General features: G+C 41.2%; 2 protein-coding genes across 5 annotated transcripts in view; both read left to right on the forward strand.

The window, feature by feature from the left end:
* The window catches only part of LOC104933161 (dickkopf-related protein 3), a 31,978-nt gene extending 19,903 nt beyond the window's left edge, over positions 1-12,075 (forward strand). For 2 of the 3 annotated variants that reach the window (XM_027289075.1, XM_027289074.1), the window contains exons 3-5: positions 10,530-10,704; positions 10,791-10,992; positions 11,746-12,075. In XM_027289075.1, the coding sequence (XP_027144876.1) occupies positions 10,530-10,704; positions 10,791-10,992; positions 11,746-11,806 (438 nt within the window). In that variant the 3' untranslated portion in view covers positions 11,807-12,075. Of the gene's footprint in view, positions 1-10,324; positions 10,423-10,529; positions 10,705-10,790; positions 10,993-11,745 lie in introns of all 3 variants that reach the window. The other variant, XM_019259248.2, reaches the window with a different exon arrangement.
* A 2,671-nt stretch (positions 12,076-14,746) lies between these two features.
* Positions 14,747-18,884, forward strand: tectb (tectorin beta). Of its 2 annotated transcripts, none has more exons than XM_027289067.1 (11): positions 14,747-14,872; positions 14,956-15,031; positions 15,347-15,537; positions 16,027-16,178; positions 16,257-16,359; positions 16,531-16,634; positions 16,724-16,807; positions 17,292-17,454; positions 17,855-17,933; positions 18,410-18,442; positions 18,576-18,884. In XM_027289067.1, the coding sequence occupies exons 2-11, from the start codon at positions 14,965-14,967 to the stop codon at positions 18,647-18,649; spliced, it is 1,050 nt and encodes a 349-aa protein (XP_027144868.1). In that variant the 5' UTR covers positions 14,747-14,872; positions 14,956-14,964; the 3' UTR covers positions 18,650-18,884. The 2 variants fall into 2 exon arrangements, with proteins under 2 accessions (XP_027144868.1, XP_019114788.1); XM_019259243.2 differs by having other exon boundaries at positions 16,287-16,359.
* The last annotated feature ends 103 nt before the right edge of the window (positions 18,885-18,987 follow it).

Below are 18,987 nucleotides of genomic sequence, written 5' to 3' on the forward strand. Positions count from 1 at the left end.
TGACGTTTGCCAGCCAATTAAGCGCTCTGAAGCAAACAAGGACTCCAGGGGTCAGTCAGGTTCCCCTGAGGCCCCTCCACCTGGACCATGGTAAAATCATCTGTTGAACAACTAGAAAGGAGCTCTGCGACCTTTGACCGGTCATAAAGATTAGAGATATTCATTTCTTGAGCTATATTTGATGGAAAGTGTTTCTGACATGATTGTGTTGTTTGAGAAGAAGACAAGATAGTTAGGCCGGGGTCAGATGTGTTTCCTGGCTCCACTACTGTAATTAACACATTCATTTAATTTCAAGACTGACCTGAGAGTTCATTATTTATTGGACATGCAGCAAAATGAAAACAAACATTTAATATTTTCCATGAAGTCTGGCATGCCTTGTGTTGTTTTATTTTTTAAACAAACACCATGAAAAGACCAAAAACCAACAATTTGTTATTCCTTCTCTCGACAGTTTCCAACATCCGTTCTGTGCCACCGAGCCACATCTTTAAAAATAGGTCACGAAAAAACAGTTTCATTTCTTTTAAAAGGCTGAATGATTTCCTGAAACAGCCGGCCACTGTAGCTTTTTGTAAGGTTTGCTCAAACAGGAGTAAACTGTGTCTTTGTTGGGGACTGTGTTCAACCATGAATTAATACATGTGAGAGTTTACTGCAGCAGTGTGGCTGTTTTTAATATCAGTATACATGCAGAACTTGTCCGTAAGATCAGTTCATTGTTTTGTTTTGGTCTTTTTATGGAATTTATATGGAACAATAAGGAAACTACTGAATATAACCAGCCTTGTGCTTTAATATTTGTGGAGTGCTGCTGCCACGTTCTTCATCCCAGCAGGATGATGAAATACAAGTAGGCGTATCAGTATTAAAATTAACACCAAGCAACTATGAAATATGTGGCGAGCGCCCTCGATGTTCTCTGTAGGAGTTAATCCAAAATGCATGTGGACAGGTCGAAAAGACGGGAGGACGTCATGCGGTTAGAGAAAGAAACAGGCCATGTCAAATTGTTGCACAGCTGTTGAAGATGATAAAAAAAAAGTGAATCCACAGACTCGAATTCACTTCGTACGAACATACACAAGATATGATGGTGTACGCATAAACAACAATACACACGGATCACAAAGACGTCAAACAGATCATGTGTGGTTGTTTCTGTCTTACCTGTGTGTGTGTGTGTGCAGCTGTTTTCAGGCTATATGTGTATAAATATCTGTTTATTATCATATTTGTCAGTCCAGTCTGTTATGCAACTCTGTCGACGCTGTCTGAGGCGTTTTAGTTCAAGTATTTCAAATATGACTGACTCATACGGACGCATCTTACGGGTTGAATGCACGTCAGTTTTTTTTTGTAAACATGTTTATTTCTGCTGTGAAGTTGGACATTTGGACATGGGGACTCATGGAGACTGACTCACTTCTGGAGCCAGCCTCAAGTGGACGTTAGAGGAACTGCAGTTTTTTGGCCCTTCACTTCACAGCCGCTGAGGTTGCAGCAGAGACAGTGTGAAGGAGTTGGCTGCTTTCTGTTTTCAGATGTTTGGTTGTGTGATTCTGAAAGATGAAAAGTGTAATTAAATAAAAAATAAATAAAAATAAGTCAGCTTAGTTCAATAAGTCAAATTTAATCACTTCAGCTTCTGATACTTGAGTTATTGTGAGGTCAAATGAGTTTGATGTTGTTCTGACTGAACATGATCCAACACACGCCGACCGCCTGATGAGCAGACTTGTTTTTGTCTTTTGATTCCTCATAAACTTACAGGATGTTTATTTTCCAACATTTTCATGAGCAAACACGATGTCTTGTGTGCGAGGAGCGTTTTTATTTTTTTTAATACTCGGTGGTCCAAATTACAAGACTTTTCCTGCCTCCTATTTTCCGGACTGTTTAGTTCGACAATTGATGTGAGAAGTTCATCGTTTTGAAACTCAGCTGTGAAAAATCAGGACGTTTTGGGATTTGGGGTCGCAAATCGAGACGCATTTATCTTTAATACACTAAGAAGCTTTAATGGTTTTAATTCAAGTCTGAACATTTGGGTGCATTTAAGAGGCGAGATAATGTTTGCAGTTCACCTGGACCGGTTTCAAGGCTCTGATGGCTTATCTTAAAACAGACACAGACTTTGACAACAGATGTCTGTATTGAATGTGTTACCTCGTGTGCACTGGGCGCATGTAATCCACGTTCATAAATTGTGGATGTCTGCAAGAAGTCAGCGTCAGCAGAAGCCAGAATTCACGTCTTGCAGACGTTTACAGCTTCCCCTGACGTAAACAGTATGCAGAGTAGAGTATCGTCTGCCCGTATTTTTAAATGATATGTAGACGGATGACGAATTAAAGGAAAAACAGTAGTGAGCATCACTCACTGATCATGGAGTCAGGAGAGTTTTCACCTCACGTTATTCGAGTTCACCTGCTGGATCGTTTGCATTTACTCATGATACTCAAGCGAGTAAGAAAAAAAACGTTTTATTTCGCTGATTGACCAACTTTACGGAGGCTGGCACTCACTCTCATTCACTGTCTGTGTCATTCAACCACTGCTCTTCCTCTCTCTCAAACAATCAGACACAAAACCACATTAAACTTCTCCGTGTCACTGTTTTGAAACGTTAATTGCGGGTCACACAGGTAGAGGATCAGAGTTTTAGTCCATGAATCCACCTGGATGGTCTGAGTGTGGAGGTTTGACAGATCCGAGCATCTGATTGGCGTCATGCTGTTTTTTTTTTTCTCCAAAAGTTTGATCCGGCTTAAATTCTCTGTCGCATGTTGCTGCATTTCTTGGCGGACCACACTGCAGCAGCCGAAATACGCTTCCCCGGCTCGAATGAAACACTGGCTCAAGATACTTTTCACGTTTTTCATGCATTTCGTGGCCACTACAGTTTCTCTTTCACACTTGGAACAGAAGAGCGAGTGGAGGGGTTTGCATTTGAAAAATAATCCCCCAGATGCCACCAAATCCTGCACACTGATCCTTGAAATATTCTTTAACATGTATACACTAACTTGCTTCATAGTTAAGTGTAACCGATAGCTGGAATCAAGTAACAGGTACAAACTTTCTGCACTTACCAGGGAGTCAAACTTTTCTCTTGCTGATAAACTGCTACCTGAAAATTGTAAATCTGATGTTTGTTCCTCCAGTTTCTCCTTCAGAGTTGCACGAAATATTTTATTTGGACACAACGTGAGACAGCACTGGACTCCTCTATCATCTGGTGTGTTGATGATGGTGGTGGACAGCAGAGTTCAGACGCTGGACAGAAGTTTTTCAGGTGGTCATTGTCACCCATATGTACCCAGATAAAGACATTTTGCAAAACAGATCCACAATAGAAGCAATGCAAAACTGATTACCTATCTGAGGGCTGGGCTGCCAGAAGACCAAAACAAGTATCGGGGGGTTCCCCAGTCGCAGAGGAGCCGTGATGAGAAGAGAGGAAAAGCAGATGGAGAGAAGAAAACTATGTTTTCCGCTGCAGATCTTTTGAATTTGACAGGTTGTTTTTTATCATGTAGAACGGGCTGATTAGTGACTACTGGCCAGGACTGACCCTTGCTCCAGATTCTCCTCTTGCCCTCTTCGTCTCACTCGTCTTTTTTTTTTTTACCTGGCACAAAGAAGACACGGTTCTGTTTCCCATTACAGAGGCATTCACACTCTTCTGTCTGAAATTGGAAACAGCTTATAGAGAACATTATTTAAACATCTGAAGACAGGATTGATTTAGTCGAAGTGATATTTAACGATGAGGTGAGTTTATTTATTTGTCTACGGACGCAAAAAACAAAGAGCACAACCCTCATCAAAATGTGTCTTTGAATGATTACTGCCACCGTGCTTAAATAATCATAAAGTACAGATGTGGAGTTGTTCATGACTCAGTCAGGCTGAGGTTGTTATTACCATTATTGGAAACTGACAAACCGTTGTGCGTCGTGGTTTCCCGGTGAATGTTTAGGCTGAGTTCACAGTGTACTTCTTCAATCCACCTTGGATCAAATTCAGGACCTTTTGTTGCAAATCATCCCTTTTTCTTTTACACTGTCTTAAAACGCTGCTGCTTCTTTAAAGAAAACACCTTAAAGCAATGACTCTCCTCACAAAGAACCTGACGATGAACATAGGTGTCATTAACTTGACCTAAATTTAACATCTGTATCACTGACAATAAAGGTACCTCACTTTTAAGATAATATGCCGTTAATGATTGGAGTAGACATTACGTCATCATTCCAGACAGATGGGGTCAACTCTGTTCAAAACAACCAAGAGAAGTAATCCAGTTTTCTGTCAGAGGTTTTTATAAATGCGCTACATGTTTTCGTCATTTTCTGCTTCACACAAGGGTAATGATGTGAACGCATCAGTGCAATGCATGATCTAGATTTTTGACCTCTGCTGCCCCCATTATAACAGGTAATACTAATGATATCAGTGTTTTTATAATTATCATCATCTTTAGGGTGCATTCAGACAGATTGGGTTAGTCCGTGTTGGTTGGAGCCGCCAATCTGACGCTCAGATCGGTCAAACCTGAGACTATCCAGGTGAATTCATGGACTAAGCTTTGATACTCGACCTGTTGTGTTCCGCCTTTGTTTATTTCATGAACTCAGCTTCTAAATCTGAGCCTGACTCACAATTTAAGCTGCAAAATAAAGAGACACAAAGAAGTTTAACGTGGTTTGTGTCTGATGGTTTGATGGAGAGGGAGCAAAAAGGTCAAGAGACATAGACGGTGAATGAGAGTAAGTGAGCGCTGGCATCAATAAACCCAGTTAATCAGAGAAATAAAAAGTTAATTCCTGATTGTTTCGCCCTGATTATGTTCAGGACAAACAGACAAACCCCCAGCAGCCCCACACTCCTGTCTGAATGAACCTTAAATCCTACACACCGGACCTTTAAGGTTAACTGTTCATCAAAAACAAAGACCACCCTTTAAGGGACAAACAACAGAAAGTAATTATTACAATACTACACTAGATCGAGCCTTTTCTGTACACAGGAGTAGATCTGTGTAGATCAGAAACACATTACTTATAATAAGTGATTGAAGTAGTATAATATCCAATTGGTTTTGTTTGTGTTAACATTTATTTCACCCCTCACTTCCCTCCATTTCACGAGGAGTGATATAAAACCGCAGCCCTGTCTGTTAAAGGTGTGAATGTCTGCCCACTAACACTTAAAAAAAAATGGCTCTGAGGCATTTCTAACACCTCGTTTCCAAATGTGACTTCAATTTAGATTCAAGGCTGGAAGTAAATCTTAGCACGTTCGCACTTACACGTTCACATGTGTGATGTATACTCTGAACATCTGAACTGCCTGTTTAGTCTTCTTTTAATATTAAAGCGTCCAGAATTGTGTTTTCACTGTAAACACTTTCTCTGGAAACCTGAGGAACGTCCAAGTCCATTTAGCTCTGGTTTGGTCTCTAACACTTCTTGCTCCTTAAGCAGATAAATGCTCCACCATGTTCACCCAGCTAGTCAGTATCTCCGTCTGTCTGCTGTTTTACTGGACAGTTTATCACTGGCAACAGACTGACCCAAAAACTAAAGCAAAACCAAAGCTGTTGGAGATAACAGCACACATTTTCACTGTCTCCTGGAAAACATTTATAGCGTTGGTTGTTCGTGTTAAAAATGATAAAAATCGATGAAGCTGGGTAGATGGAGAGGTGTAAGCCCTGGCTCCTTCCTCACCTCCACACAGCTGGCCAATCGTGGTGTGAAGTGGGTGCGAATGTTGGACCGTCTGTTTCACAACGTTACAGAAATGGTCGGACACAGGCAACGTCTAAAGATATTCGACAGTCAGATCGGGGAGAGAGCAGATAAACTCTTAAAGTGGGAGATACGGGCTTAAAACTTTGCAACCTTGCAGTGAGAATTGAAGAAAAGAAAGACATTGTATCACGTTGCCAAGGTGGTGGAGGATTCTTCTGTGAGCTATCAAGGAGGCAAATTAAATAACATGTGCCTGTTTCACGACTGCCTTCTCCAGGAATGCCAAACGAGGCGATCATTGGGGATGGCTTAGCCCGAGTACCATCCAACAAGCAGTTCTTGTGGTTTGATGCTCTTGATCCATTGTTCGATAGATGATACATTTTATTTCAATAATAGATTATATTTAGCCCTTACTGACATGTTTTGTGTATTACATAATCAAAATATTTCTATAGAGCTATGTCAGCACCATTAAACATCCCCAAGTGACCAAACTTCACAATCCACTTCTACATCTACATCTACTCACGGCCTCTTCTTGAATTAAACATACTGGACCATAACAGAAGAACAAATAGTAGAATCAGCACAACACTACTTGCTTGTAATCCCTTTAGCCTCCCCTAGCTATAATTATTCATGAGCTGGAGAACCTGGCGACTTCTTTTAGAAACTAAATATTGAATCCCAAAGAAATTACATTTACTTCATTGTTCTCCAATCCTCTGAATACACATTCACATTGCCGACCGTCCATCCATTCCTGCGCTGAACATGTTATTCGGTGGTGGGAGGCAGACTCCACCATTCAGAGCTCCCTGCGGGGGGTAAAGGTCCATTACAATGGACAAACATCACCCTGCCCGTTGTTTTTGTTAGTCCCTAATTGCAAGACCCACAGCAATGTTGATTGTGACAGTGAGCACATTCATTGCGAACGTCATTAGCAGAATCATTAACACTGGGGGAGCATGTTAAGGAGTGTTTGGAGACAGTTATCTGCTGTTGGCATTGGGGTAAAAAAAAAGGAGGAGAATAAGTTTGTGTGGATGCTGAACAAGAATACATGTTTGGAGGAGCGTGATAAGGAAAGGCAGATGGAGAGAGGGGGGGTAGTTTTCTGTTGTAATTCTTCTGCTGGGAGAAAAGCCAAAACAACATTTAGTCATTAGGATTGGAGGAGAGTTTATCCTAAAGTGTCATCTTCAAATTTTCAGCTTATTTTGTTGCAAACATCCGCTGTAAGATGCTAAATATTTGAGAATCTGAGTGAACCAGCAAACATCGGAACTCATAAATCTCTGTGTGCAAGATAGATTTGACATAAAATGCATCCCCAATGTTTCATTAATACATCCTTTATCGGACCACCAAGCGCTCAATAAACAGAATAATTTAAACTGCAGAAAGCAGATGTAGCATTCTTACAAGAAGCTTTGCTGGTCTGACACGACGTTGAAACGGTTGAAGTGTACCACTCCAAATTTAACCCAGACGCCAGAACAACAGACATATTAATACACCAAAACATTTCTTTTCATTCTAACAAGAGAAAGTATTTTACATATTTAGAACATTAGACCCAAACATCTGTTACCAAACCAACCTCTGTGGCTTGTAACAATAAATAAATAAATTATTTACATATACACACAAATGTAGGTAGACACATGTACACAAATGGGAAGGGAAATAAATAAAATAAAGATCCTCTTATGGCAAAGCAGCCTTCTTTTTCTTCTTCAACTTTGCAGTTGAACCTCCCAGGGGAATTTTTGATCTTCTCCAGGTTTAAGAAGGCCAAGAGGCACTAGAAGGTGCGTTTGCTGTTTTCATAGGAGAAAGATTGTTCTGCAACATCAACTGAAACATGAATTCCTTCTCCAGGAATGCTAAATATTGCGATTATTGGGTTGGCTTGATCGTTAGCTCTCAGAAACTTCAGTTTTGGGCATGGAGAAGTTATTTCTAATGATTCCCAAGGTTGATGATGGATTTCTCATAATAGGAGGTGATTTCTTGTACGAGATGTCAACCTTGGATCGACCCCTTTCCAGACTCTCTGTAGATCAACAGACTTAGCTTACTTCTCCAACCTACCATACCTATACCCACATAGACTATTTCCTACCCAATAACAGAGTGCTGCCTAAGGTTAAGAATAAGTAAACTGCTCGGATGGTTGCATAATCACGACACAATGCTTATTTACATATTGCTAATTGATCCAGTTGCTGCTATTGTGCCTACTAATTGACCGCCAATTACGTCATTAGTCTGTGTTAGCCTGTTTTGATAAGGACTTAACTACCTGGAGCTGAGATATCTACGTTACCAATCTGTGCTGTCTGCCACTGAGAATATGTAAATGACCGACAATTATCCAGGCATCTACGTCTGCGTGAAAATACTGAAGGCTAACGAAACAATGAATGCTGATGTCGGGTAAAGATACAAACAGCTTAACACAGAAGTTATGATTAGTGACAAGACAGATTCTCTTCGTTGTACGGTTTTATGGAAGGATCATTGTTTGATAAAGAGCAATGATGTACCGGGTCTGAACGTAGCCTGAAGGCTTGTGAGAGTGAGAACCTACAGAGCGGAGGAGTGGCCACAGGAGACAAAATATGCTGGGCACTTTTTGTTTCGTATCGACAAATTCATGAAAGGTCTGACACACACTGACACAAGGTGTACAGAACAAACTCCATTCAAAGCATACAGTAAGGTGCTGTGTTTGCCAATCATCACATGACTGGTCGTGCCGCATCGTATCTACAACATAAGAAAATCAAATCAAATCAAATCAGATTTTATTTGTATATTCCAAAGTCACAAAGCACATTTTGCCTCTGAGAGCTTTACAATCTGTACAGGGAGTGACACCCTCTGTCCTTAGACCCTCGGTTCGAGTGAGGAAAAACTTGCCCCCAAAAAACCTTTAACAGGGAAAAAAGGTGGAAGAAACCTCAGGAAGAGCCACAGAGGAGGGATCCCTCTCCCAGGACGGACAGACGTGCAATAGATGTCACGTGTACAGGACAAATCAACACAAACATATTGTACAATTACAATGACTGATAAAATGACAATGAATTACAATGAATGATAAAATGATTACAGTAGCAGTGGAACCTGTGATAGAGATAGAGAGACACAGATGCACAGCAGCAGCAAATCATAAACTAATTATAAACTGTAATGGAGATATGGCAACAATACTGACAGTAATAATATGTGTAGTGGACGTTGTGCAGCAGCCACGATCCACGAGAACCTGCTGGACGATAGAGACAGAAACTCTGGGGAAGAAGTTTAGAAATCAGGCCTGACCTGACTCAACATGCTGCCCAACTCCTGATTCAGGCTGTGGTCATCTCACGTCTCGATTACTGCAACGTCCAGCTGTGACGGTGGCGGTGCGCCTGGTCTTCAATCAACCTGAAAAGGTCACATGTTACCACATTAAATACAAAACTCTAACGCTGACTACAGAGTAGTCTCCGGTTCTGCACCCACTAACTTGAGCGTCCTCATACAGACTCGTGTGTTACCTCCTCCGAGGCCTGGCTCTGCCACCCGTACACTCTGGACAATCCAAACTTGTTAAAAGTTAAAGTTATTTTCACTGCAGTGATTTATAGTTGTTATGATGTGTGGTCTGATTCATCTTTGGCACGTGAAAACAAACCAGAATATGTTGCGAATTTTTTCTTGCAAAAAAAAAAAAAAAAATGAATGTTTGTTTCCCTCGAGCAACTCGCCTCCCCTCCGCTCACTCCCCTTCTCCCCCTTGAGAACTAATGGCTGATGGTAATTACATTTAATGAGATCATGGGGTCGTCTGCAGGGTGCACTTCTGCAAATTGCTCTCAGCGTGGGGTCCTGAGTGGGATAGGGTAGGGGGCAACGGGGCAGTCGAGGGGGTTTTTGTTTGGGGGGGGGGCCAGGACCTGCAGTGGCTTTACCTGTCAGTCAGGGAGTAGTGAAACATGTCATGCATTTGTCTGCCTTTGTCCTCCTCGTTTGTTTGTCTGGCAGAGATAACCACACGGAGGTGGCGCTTGTCTCGGCTCTATTGTGTGGAGCTGTTTTCAGCCCGTCACGTCCATCCATCCCTTTCTCCCCGCTCCACGACTGGTCACTTTGCCACTATTTTCTGGCTGCGGGGGGTGACCCGGGCAATTTAGTTAATCCATTAACAACTAATTGTCTCCTCCTACCCTGTTGCTTGGACAAACAACCTGGTGAGACAAGGGGGAGTCGAGCCCCAGTGACCTATAAAAGTCATGTTGGAAGAGGAGGCAGCCACTGTCGCTACATGGATCCCTGCAGTCCACACAACATTTGCTGGGACTTTTAAACTTTGGATTTTTGGTGTGGCGTCATCGACCGATGACTCATATTTTCTTTCTCTTTGAGTCACCCCGTCTTGAGTTAATCGCTTTCAGTCTTGCTCTTATTTTTTGATAATTTGTTTTCTTGTGGGTTGGTGGAAATGTTGGGCAATCTGTGGATGCTCTGCCTGTGTCTCTGCTTCTCCCGGGCTGAAGCTCGTATATGGGCCTGGATGCTCAACATGCCTCACAGCCCTCCCAAAGAAGGAGCAAAGGCACTTAGAGAAAGCGCTCCTCTCGCCAAAGTACCCACGGTAAGACACCACTGGAGACCGTGCACAAATGTGATTGATTATACGTGACTCCATGTCCAAAAGTTTGTGTAAAGTTTGAACATTCCCACTTCTTTTTTTCCTCTCAGGCTGTGTGCGACCATGACAGGGCCTGTGGGCGAGGTTTCTCCTGTGATCGACACTTTGGTCTTTGTGTTCCCCTACGAGGGGAGGGCCACTACTGTCGGAGGGATGCCCAGTGTGTGCGCGGACTCAGCTGCATGTTTGGGAAGTGCCACCGCAGCATCCCCAACGGACAAGAGGGTAAGAGTGCAACAGCAGACACACTAAGATGCTCATCTCTGTCAGTTCGTAGAGTCCTGAAATAACCAATGTTTTCCTTCATTCAGGCGCCAGATGTAAAGTGGACAGGGATTGCGGGGCGTCTATGTGCTGCGCTCGACACCACGGTGAACAAGTGTGCAAGAGACGTCTGATCCGCGGCGAAAGCTGCTACGTTCCTGACGGCGGCCTGGCGTTCAGCATAAACCAGATTTGTCCGTGTGACGAGGGGCTGCTGTGTCGTGACAACAGTGCATCACACCAGAGAGAGTGAGTACAGCAAATTCATTCAGATTAAAACACAAGCTGAGGCTTGTGCAGGTGCTGCATTAAAAATGCAGGTTTCAGACTTTTGCTGTGTCCCAAATCTGAGCAGGTTTAGAGTTTTGGGCTCACTGAAATAAAAGAAACTTAATTTTCAGAGTGTGTTCACTGTTGACCCAAAAAGACATTGCACAAAGGAAGCGGAGGAGCGACTCACAGCTGGAGAAAATTAAAACAAATTATGATTGTTGGTGAAAAAAGAACAGCTCCAGGAACAGCTCAGAAAAAGAATAAGCAGTTACATCCCTGGAAAAACATTTTGATGTCAGTGTGTGAAGTTTAATTGGCAGCGACATTCCAGAGTCTATTCAGTTTTATTTGACATTCATTGGCACGTGGGTCTTATTATTTCCTGTTTATATCAAACAGCTTTTTGTAGACAGGTCTGTGCTAACTTGTTAAATTAAACCGACGCACAGGAAATCTGGTTGGTTTCTGGTTCTCTGCGTGTTCGTGATTGTAACCAGGAGTTGTCGTGTGTTTTTCGGACAGATTAATGTTGCCATGACACTAGCTAGTGCTGTTTATATGAGATATATAACAAGTTTAATTTGGATCTTTGCAGAATATAATAAGATATACAGTCTGTGCAACTGTTTTGTAAACTTAAAGACGAGGAGTACAACTTATATTATAAGTTAGTTTGGATATTAAACTGCAGGATTGACGTGACCTAACCTCGCTTTGTTTGTCTTTCAGGAGAGATTTTATTTACCAACCAGAGCGAACAAGTTGGACTTGCCAAGGACCCAAACCTTAACGCCAACCTCAACATTAAACCTATTTATTATGTAAATATGTTGTATATGATTGTATATAAAATGTATGTATTTCCAAATATGTTGTATCACTACATGTTTTATTAGAGTCTTATAGCAAGGACGATGTTTTTAAAAATTCATTTTGTAAGTTTTGACAAAAGCACTGCTGTATGTAGCCGTTTCACCTCGTACAGTATCTTCTTCAATGCATTTGGTGATCTTTGGTTATATCTATAAATGTCAATTTAAAGAATAAAAAAAGGACATATTTAAAGACATACGTTGTGTGGAGGGAAATGTTTTGCTGCTCTCTTGTGGTGAACGCACACAGGAGGATGCATGTGTTTGTGTTATTATATACACTGTAAACTCAAATCTGAAGCAGCGGGTAAAACCTTTAGAAACAAAAGATGAATTTTGGGTGGATGCAAACCTCTATTCATGCAAAAATCTACCTCAAATGATGCTACGAGTTTGGGTCACTGTTGGAGACAAAAGAATAAAAGAGTTTATATCACAAATATGTTAAATTAAGAGAAAGAAGTCATTATATTTCAATCTAAAACCTCAATCTCCCTAAAATGTCTTCACTACTCTGCCATAACATGAACACAACATGTTTGGAGCATAGTAAAAACAGATTTAAAGTGTAGAAGTGAACTATGCTGCTGGAGAAGTTCTCTGAATTTGACTGTGGCCTCGTGTTTTTGCATGAGACACCTTTCCAGTGTCGACGGAGTAAATGTTTAAATCCCAAATGTTACATTGCGGGTGCAGTATCACTTTAAAGCTCTCCGTCTCCTCTGAGCGCATTTCTTGGATCGCAGGTTGCGGGTTACATAACGTTGGTTGAATCTTGCGAGCTCTCGATTGTTACCATCACCAGATGCTGTAACGCAAGCTGTCCCCTGACCCATTCTTAGATCTGTATCTTCCTCTCACTACCCCTTACTTACTTATTCCCCCGTCGCTCCATTCAGATGCTAATCGCCTGCAGCTTGCCCCTTCAATTGCTGGGTGACTTGAATTGTTCTGTGAAGGACATTAAGTGTCTAACCTCTTTGCTATCGTTTTACAGCTCTCATCATTAAGTCTCTGCAAGGAGGCTTTTTCGATTGTGTGAAAGGACCTGCTTGTTTTAAAAAAAAACAAAGATTCGAGACCTCAGTGGCATATTTAGTGTCGCTGGTTTTGATATAACACCACGCCCTTGCCGTTGTGCAACCTCAGCTTTCCCAGCCATTTTAAATCTCTCAAGAAATTTGATTTAAAACAGAAAAAATATGACAAACTGTCGTCAGAAGGGACGTCAGAGTGCATGCACGCTCTTTTGCATCGAAAACTAAAGCCACAGGAGCTTTAGGCGACATAAAAATGATGCAAACAGGCCAACGAGGACGCACGTTTCACACACAAACGAAAGGCTGACGAGACAAAAGCGATATCTAATAGCGGAGAAGACTGAGAGAAACCTTATATTACTGAATGCTTCAAAACACAGGCCTCTCATCTCCACTTAAGAACACTAGTTACTAGTGTATGCCGGCTCTTATCTGAGCTGCCATCGCACATTTTGAAGGTATCCATACGTCTGTTTGCACTGTTTAGCTTCTTAAATGGTATTCTGTTCCTGGACGTTTTGTCCTCTTTTGTCCCGGGCAGGACAGAGAGAAGGAACAGGACTGTTTCTCTGTTCTTTGTCCTCAAAATACATCTGTGACATTATAGTATATCCACTTTCAGATGTGTTTTGTGCAAAAGAGTTTACATTGCAAGACATTTATCGGTTAAAGTTTGTCTTTTGGGGAAATTTGATTTCTTTTAGAGAGTTGGATGAAAAGACTGATACCAACTTAAGGCCCAAAAAATATGAAGTGAAGCCAATGCTTCAGTGCCAATAACTGCAGTTCCTCAAACGTCCACCTGAGGCTGGCTCCAGAAGTGAGTCAGTCTCCATAAGTCCCCATGTTCACAGCAGAAATAAACATGTTTACAGCCTGGTACAAAAAACAGTTTTGGTCTCTGTAGCTAATTTCCCCGTTCATGACAACTGTACTGAGGGTGAATTTATATACAACTCACCCGTTCAGGTTATATTAAGGCTTAAAGTTATGCAGGATTAAGAGCGTGGACGCTTTGATTGACAGGTAAGTGCTGTTACAGATGGGTTATTTGAGCAACCAGGCGTCGTTCAGCCCGCCTCAGGTCCGCTGATGATCCACATTATTGCTGATTTTAGATAGAAGCGGTAGGAAGGCCAACATGGGGGCAGGAAGAGCCACGGATTTCATCAGAAACCAGTGGGTGACGTCACGGATACATCGCCCATTCTTTATACTGTCAATGTTCTGTCCATGACACCGAAGCTCACAAATCACAAACACTGGTTGTAGCTTCATATTTAACGTAAAGATATGAGATTAGTATTCACTGTCACATTTAACCAGAAGTATTTTGGAAAAATGTCAAACTTGTGCTCAGGAGACGTTTGGTATTTATAGTTTAATGAAGTGTAACGGGGTGAAAAGAGGCTACAAATCCAAACAATCCGTCTTTCTGAGCTGTTTTTGTCTGGCTGAGTTGGTCATGTTACACCATGTTAGTCTGTGAGCTCAGTATTGAGCTTGAAGTTGTGGAAACTCTTCATCTTCCTCTTGCCACAACAATGACACTCATCATATATATAAAAACACACGATTCGTCCTCCTACGTGTTCTCACTGTTTTTGGTATTTGCTGCATAAAACTGACAAATTTACTGCCCGTCTCTAGAAAAGGTGACTTAAGCACCCTGAGTGCTAATCCCGTGAGACGCTGGTCATTTGAAAGTCAATGTCTGAGCAGCACAGAGAGCTTTTGTGAGCAGCCCCACAAAAGAGCTCTTAAACCAATCCTGCCAGGGGGAAAAGTGGAGCTGGGAGAATGGGGGAAAGTTGATTACCCTCAGCTGTGACAGTATAAAATACCTCCTCAACTTATCAAGATGTTAGTTGTAGAGTCACTGGTGCTGGTAACCTGCTGAAGAGCCATGAGGATCCTCTGACATCACACTATTCAAACACACAGGTGAGTCTATCTGTATCTTTATATGATATATCCTTAAATATTCTCTCATTGCTAAGGTGGCCTTTTTTTAAATCTCTCTGCAGCATCGCAGTATGGCTTCTGTCGGTGCGTTATTAATGTTTCTGCCTGTCGCATGGGCATGCTCACCCCAAAAAGCAGGTAACCTCACGATGGTACAAAACACTGCAGATCCCACGTATCAAGCAAGATGTAATCCTAAATATTACTAAAGTAAATTTTATTTGTAACGCCCAAAATCACAAATTTGTATCTGTGGACTTCACAGTTTGTACAACATATGACACATATATCCTTAAACCCTCGGATTCAGATAATGAAAGCTTAAACAAGTTTAAAAAAAGTATATTTCTATATGCAAAATTGCAATATAGAGAAACCGAATAACAATATTAAGTAAATATTAAAAGCTTTTGGACCATTTCTTAAGTCTGTTGTCTCTGTGATATATTTCAGACTACGTTATGGTGTCATGTTTCCCCAATGCCATCATTGCCAACGTCCCGGAGTGTCCGTACGGCTGGGAGATCGAGCAGTTGTCCCTGGGTGGAGTATGTTACTCTGGGATTCACAGCCCGGGCTACTACCGCTTCATCATCTCAGACCTGACACCCAAAAACCACTCGTACTGCGGCACGCAGTCTGAGGTGAGACGCCGAGTAGGGGTACCCAGGTTCTGACATTTAAAAGCTACAAAAATCAGCAGCAACGTTTCCAGAAACTATGAAAGAAAACTCGAGGATAGTTTAGTATATTAAAACATTGCAATTACAGCATTTGTTATTTTGACGTGAATAACCTGAGATCCAGAGAAAACAAATGAAATGAACTCATTAGCATGAAAAAACAGAGATGTAATGTAATGTAATATCCCTGTTAATTTATATAGCACGTCTCCTGAAACGAACCCATGCCATGTTATGAGATCATTTCTCTAAACCACATGGAGACGGTGCAAGGATCGAAGAACAATCAAACAAACTAAACAATCGATTAATGGAGAAAATAATCAGCAGGTTAATCAAGAGCTCAACCAACCAAAACAGTCAATGCATGAGTCAGAATAATCTAATATTTAATATTTTACTTCCTCCATTAGAAGTCTGGTTTATTCACGTCTCTTCTGATCTCCACAGTACATGCCCGGCAAAGACCCAAAGTACATCTTCTATAACTCCATCGTGTCCAACGATACCTCGCTCACAGTCAGAAACCAGCCGGTCAACTACACCTTCAGCTGCATGTACCGAGCAGCCTACCTGGTCAACAACGCGGTCTTCAGCCAAAGGTAAGCATCGATCCAGGACACGAGGCGACCGCAGTCACTCCATGGAATATATGTGCATTCTAACACAATGACTTGCAGCGTTTTTACTAAACCCTCTGCTTTTTCCAGAGTGGCTACAGTTTATGTCAACAACGGGAGTTTAGGCACTTTTAGATCACAGTTGTCTATGAATGTGTTCACGGTGAGTAGCCGCTCACAGATCCAGTTTCTCCAGTGGAGGCAACATGTTTAATGCTGTCATTTTTATAAAATAAAGGTGTGATTAAAGCTCATTTGGTGTACGGCGTACACGCAAATCAAAGCTTGTCTCATTCTCGGAAAGAAATGCAAAAACAAACAATATATTTTGTAGAATTCAAAGTTCCTGTACGCCAAGGACGCTCCCTACGTGATCGACACTTCTGAGATCGGCTCTGAAGTTTTCATCGGCATCGAGGCAAAAGGACTAAGTAACAGGTATACCAACAAAGTTCATAAAAATATAAAAATTAGGTTTGCATTTGAGAATATTCCTGTATCTTATTATTTGCTGTCTCACCTCTCAGATTCAAAGTTGTAATAAACAACTGCTGGGCGACTCCTACTCCTTACTCAACAGACAAGAAGAGGTGGAGTCTCATCATTAACAGGTATTAAGTCGGTTCAGCTTAAAAACAAAAGTCCATGTGATGCCCTAAAAATTAATTCACTGAACTAAACTCAAATAATTTTGTTGTGTCTCAGCTCGTGCAGGAAAAAGAAGTACAACCAGCAAGTTATTTATTTTTATTTAACATTTTCTTAGAGGCCTGGACAATATATATATTGAGGAAACTCAACCTTCCAGCACTAGTTACGTCTTTCCCGCAAAGATTCCTTCGTGTGAACTTCATAAATATAAATGCACGGTGGTGAAAAACCATCATGGTTAACACTGATTTTTTATTATTAGAGGAAACACAACACACAGTGTTTCCTGTAAACTACAAAAAGAAGTTTTAACCCTCAAACAAAGCATGCTGATCGAGTCATGACAGTTTAACATTAAGTTAATTAACGATACAAGACGAGTTGATTGCACTTAATACCTCTGATGACTGGCTAAAGTAAAAAGTGTTGTTTGTCTTCCAACAGCTGCTCCTCCGACAACACTGTGACCATATTTGAGAACGCCAAAGACAGCCGCTCGATGTTCAAGTTCAACTCGTTCCGCTTCCAACGGCTGGAGAAGGTGTCCACGGTCTGGCTTCACTGCGAGGTCCAGGTTTGTGACGGAGACCGGCTCATCTGTCATCCAGTGAGTACAACACTTTGAATATGGCATCAACTTCTTCTGTTTAACTTTTTATTTATCTGTTAACTAAGATAAATCTAGTAACTAAGTACATTTACTCAAGGACTGTACTCGAGGTACATTCGTCCAAAGCGCTTTATGCAACGGGGACACCTGGTGGACAGGTGGAGGGGTCATCACACATAAGGACTTTCCCATTAGCTTCACCTAGCTGATTATATGTCTGAACCTTAAGTTGGATTTTTAATGCAAGACTTTTACTTGCAGTTAATTATATTTACATCACTGTATTGGACTGCTCCTTTGTTTCCTCAGGAGCCCCAGGAGAAAAGTTATTATTAATTCTTTATTCTTTAATGTGATAAAATGGGATTCATGTTTCCTCCTCGTTTCCTTCCTTCAGGGCCCTTGTTCTCACAGAAGTCTAGCAGCAGAGGTCGAACCAAGTGGGGGGATCCTCACTACTGAGTTTCACATTAAAGGTACAATACGCCATGTTCTCTACACGTTTTGAACTCACCACAATATTAAACATCCTCTCCAGACGTGTTATAAATACTCTGCTTCTATGTCTGATTTTAAATGAACTACTCCTTCTCCCTCATTGATAAACAAATCTATGAATACGCAAATAGTACTCATGAGAAAACACTTGGTGAGTTTAATAAGATACCCAATAATAAGATGCCACCCATGCAGCGGTCATGAAAGTAGTCGTGAAGTCATACGTCCACGTCTTAAATCCAGATTTAAGGGTGATCTCAGAGAGACAGCATCATTCTGCACAGCGGCACTCAAACATCCAAGTGAAGATACAATAAGTAATTTTCTCTCTTTCAAACTAAAAGACTCCAAACAGCTGACTGTTAAATTCAAGGTAAAGATGATCTGGGTTATTTACATGTACTGCACAAGCTTTTATTTTGTATCACAATATATTGTCTTCATCTCTCGACAGTTAGTGGATCCTCCAATAATGGACACATAAAAGGTAAACAAATGATGAAAACTGTGACTGAAATATATTTAACACTCAGAGAGGAAATCAGCTGAACATAAATTCTCAGCGACTTTAATCTTGTTGTTTCTCTTTTATTTAACATCTGGCCTTTTTCCCACCACAGGCACGTCACTACTCATCCTTCTGGTGGTCCTGATAAACACGTGTTTGGATTTAGTAAATGGATCAAGAATGTAGTAAAAACATTTATTCATTAAACATTGACATAAACACACACACACACACACACACACACACACAGAGGGTGTGTCACCCAGGACTCAGGGAGCGTATGAACACACTCCTCGGCTACATTCAAACAAATGATTTTCTCATTTTATCACAAATATCATTTGTAATTAGCACGTTTATTCAGAGTTTCATATCCTCCCTGTCAACGGATAATCGTTTAAAATGTTACACACATTATACATCACTGCTTTCTCCAATAAAGAGTCATTGAAAAATATTAAAAATGATCCGTGTCCCTCTTGTTTTAAATTATTCACAATCCTTTTAAAAATCATCTGGGAATT

Source organism: Larimichthys crocea, chromosome XVI (genome assembly GCF_000972845.2).
Source record: "Larimichthys crocea isolate SSNF chromosome XVI, L_crocea_2.0, whole genome shotgun sequence".
In the NCBI taxonomy this organism is placed as follows: domain Eukaryota; kingdom Metazoa; phylum Chordata; class Actinopteri; family Sciaenidae; genus Larimichthys; species Larimichthys crocea.

Coding starts and splice junctions, on each gene's coding strand:
- tectb (XM_027289067.1), top strand. CDS start 14,965: ATGGCTTCTGTCGGTGCGTTATTAATGTTTCTGCCTGTCGCATGGGCA. Junction 16,635..16,723: donor GCAAAAGGACTAAGTAACAG/GTATACCAACAA, acceptor CTCACCTCTCAG/ATTCAAAGTTGTAATAAACA. Junction 18,443..18,575: donor CAATAATGGACACATAAAAG/GTAAACAAATGA, acceptor TTCCCACCACAG/GCACGTCACTACTCATCCTT.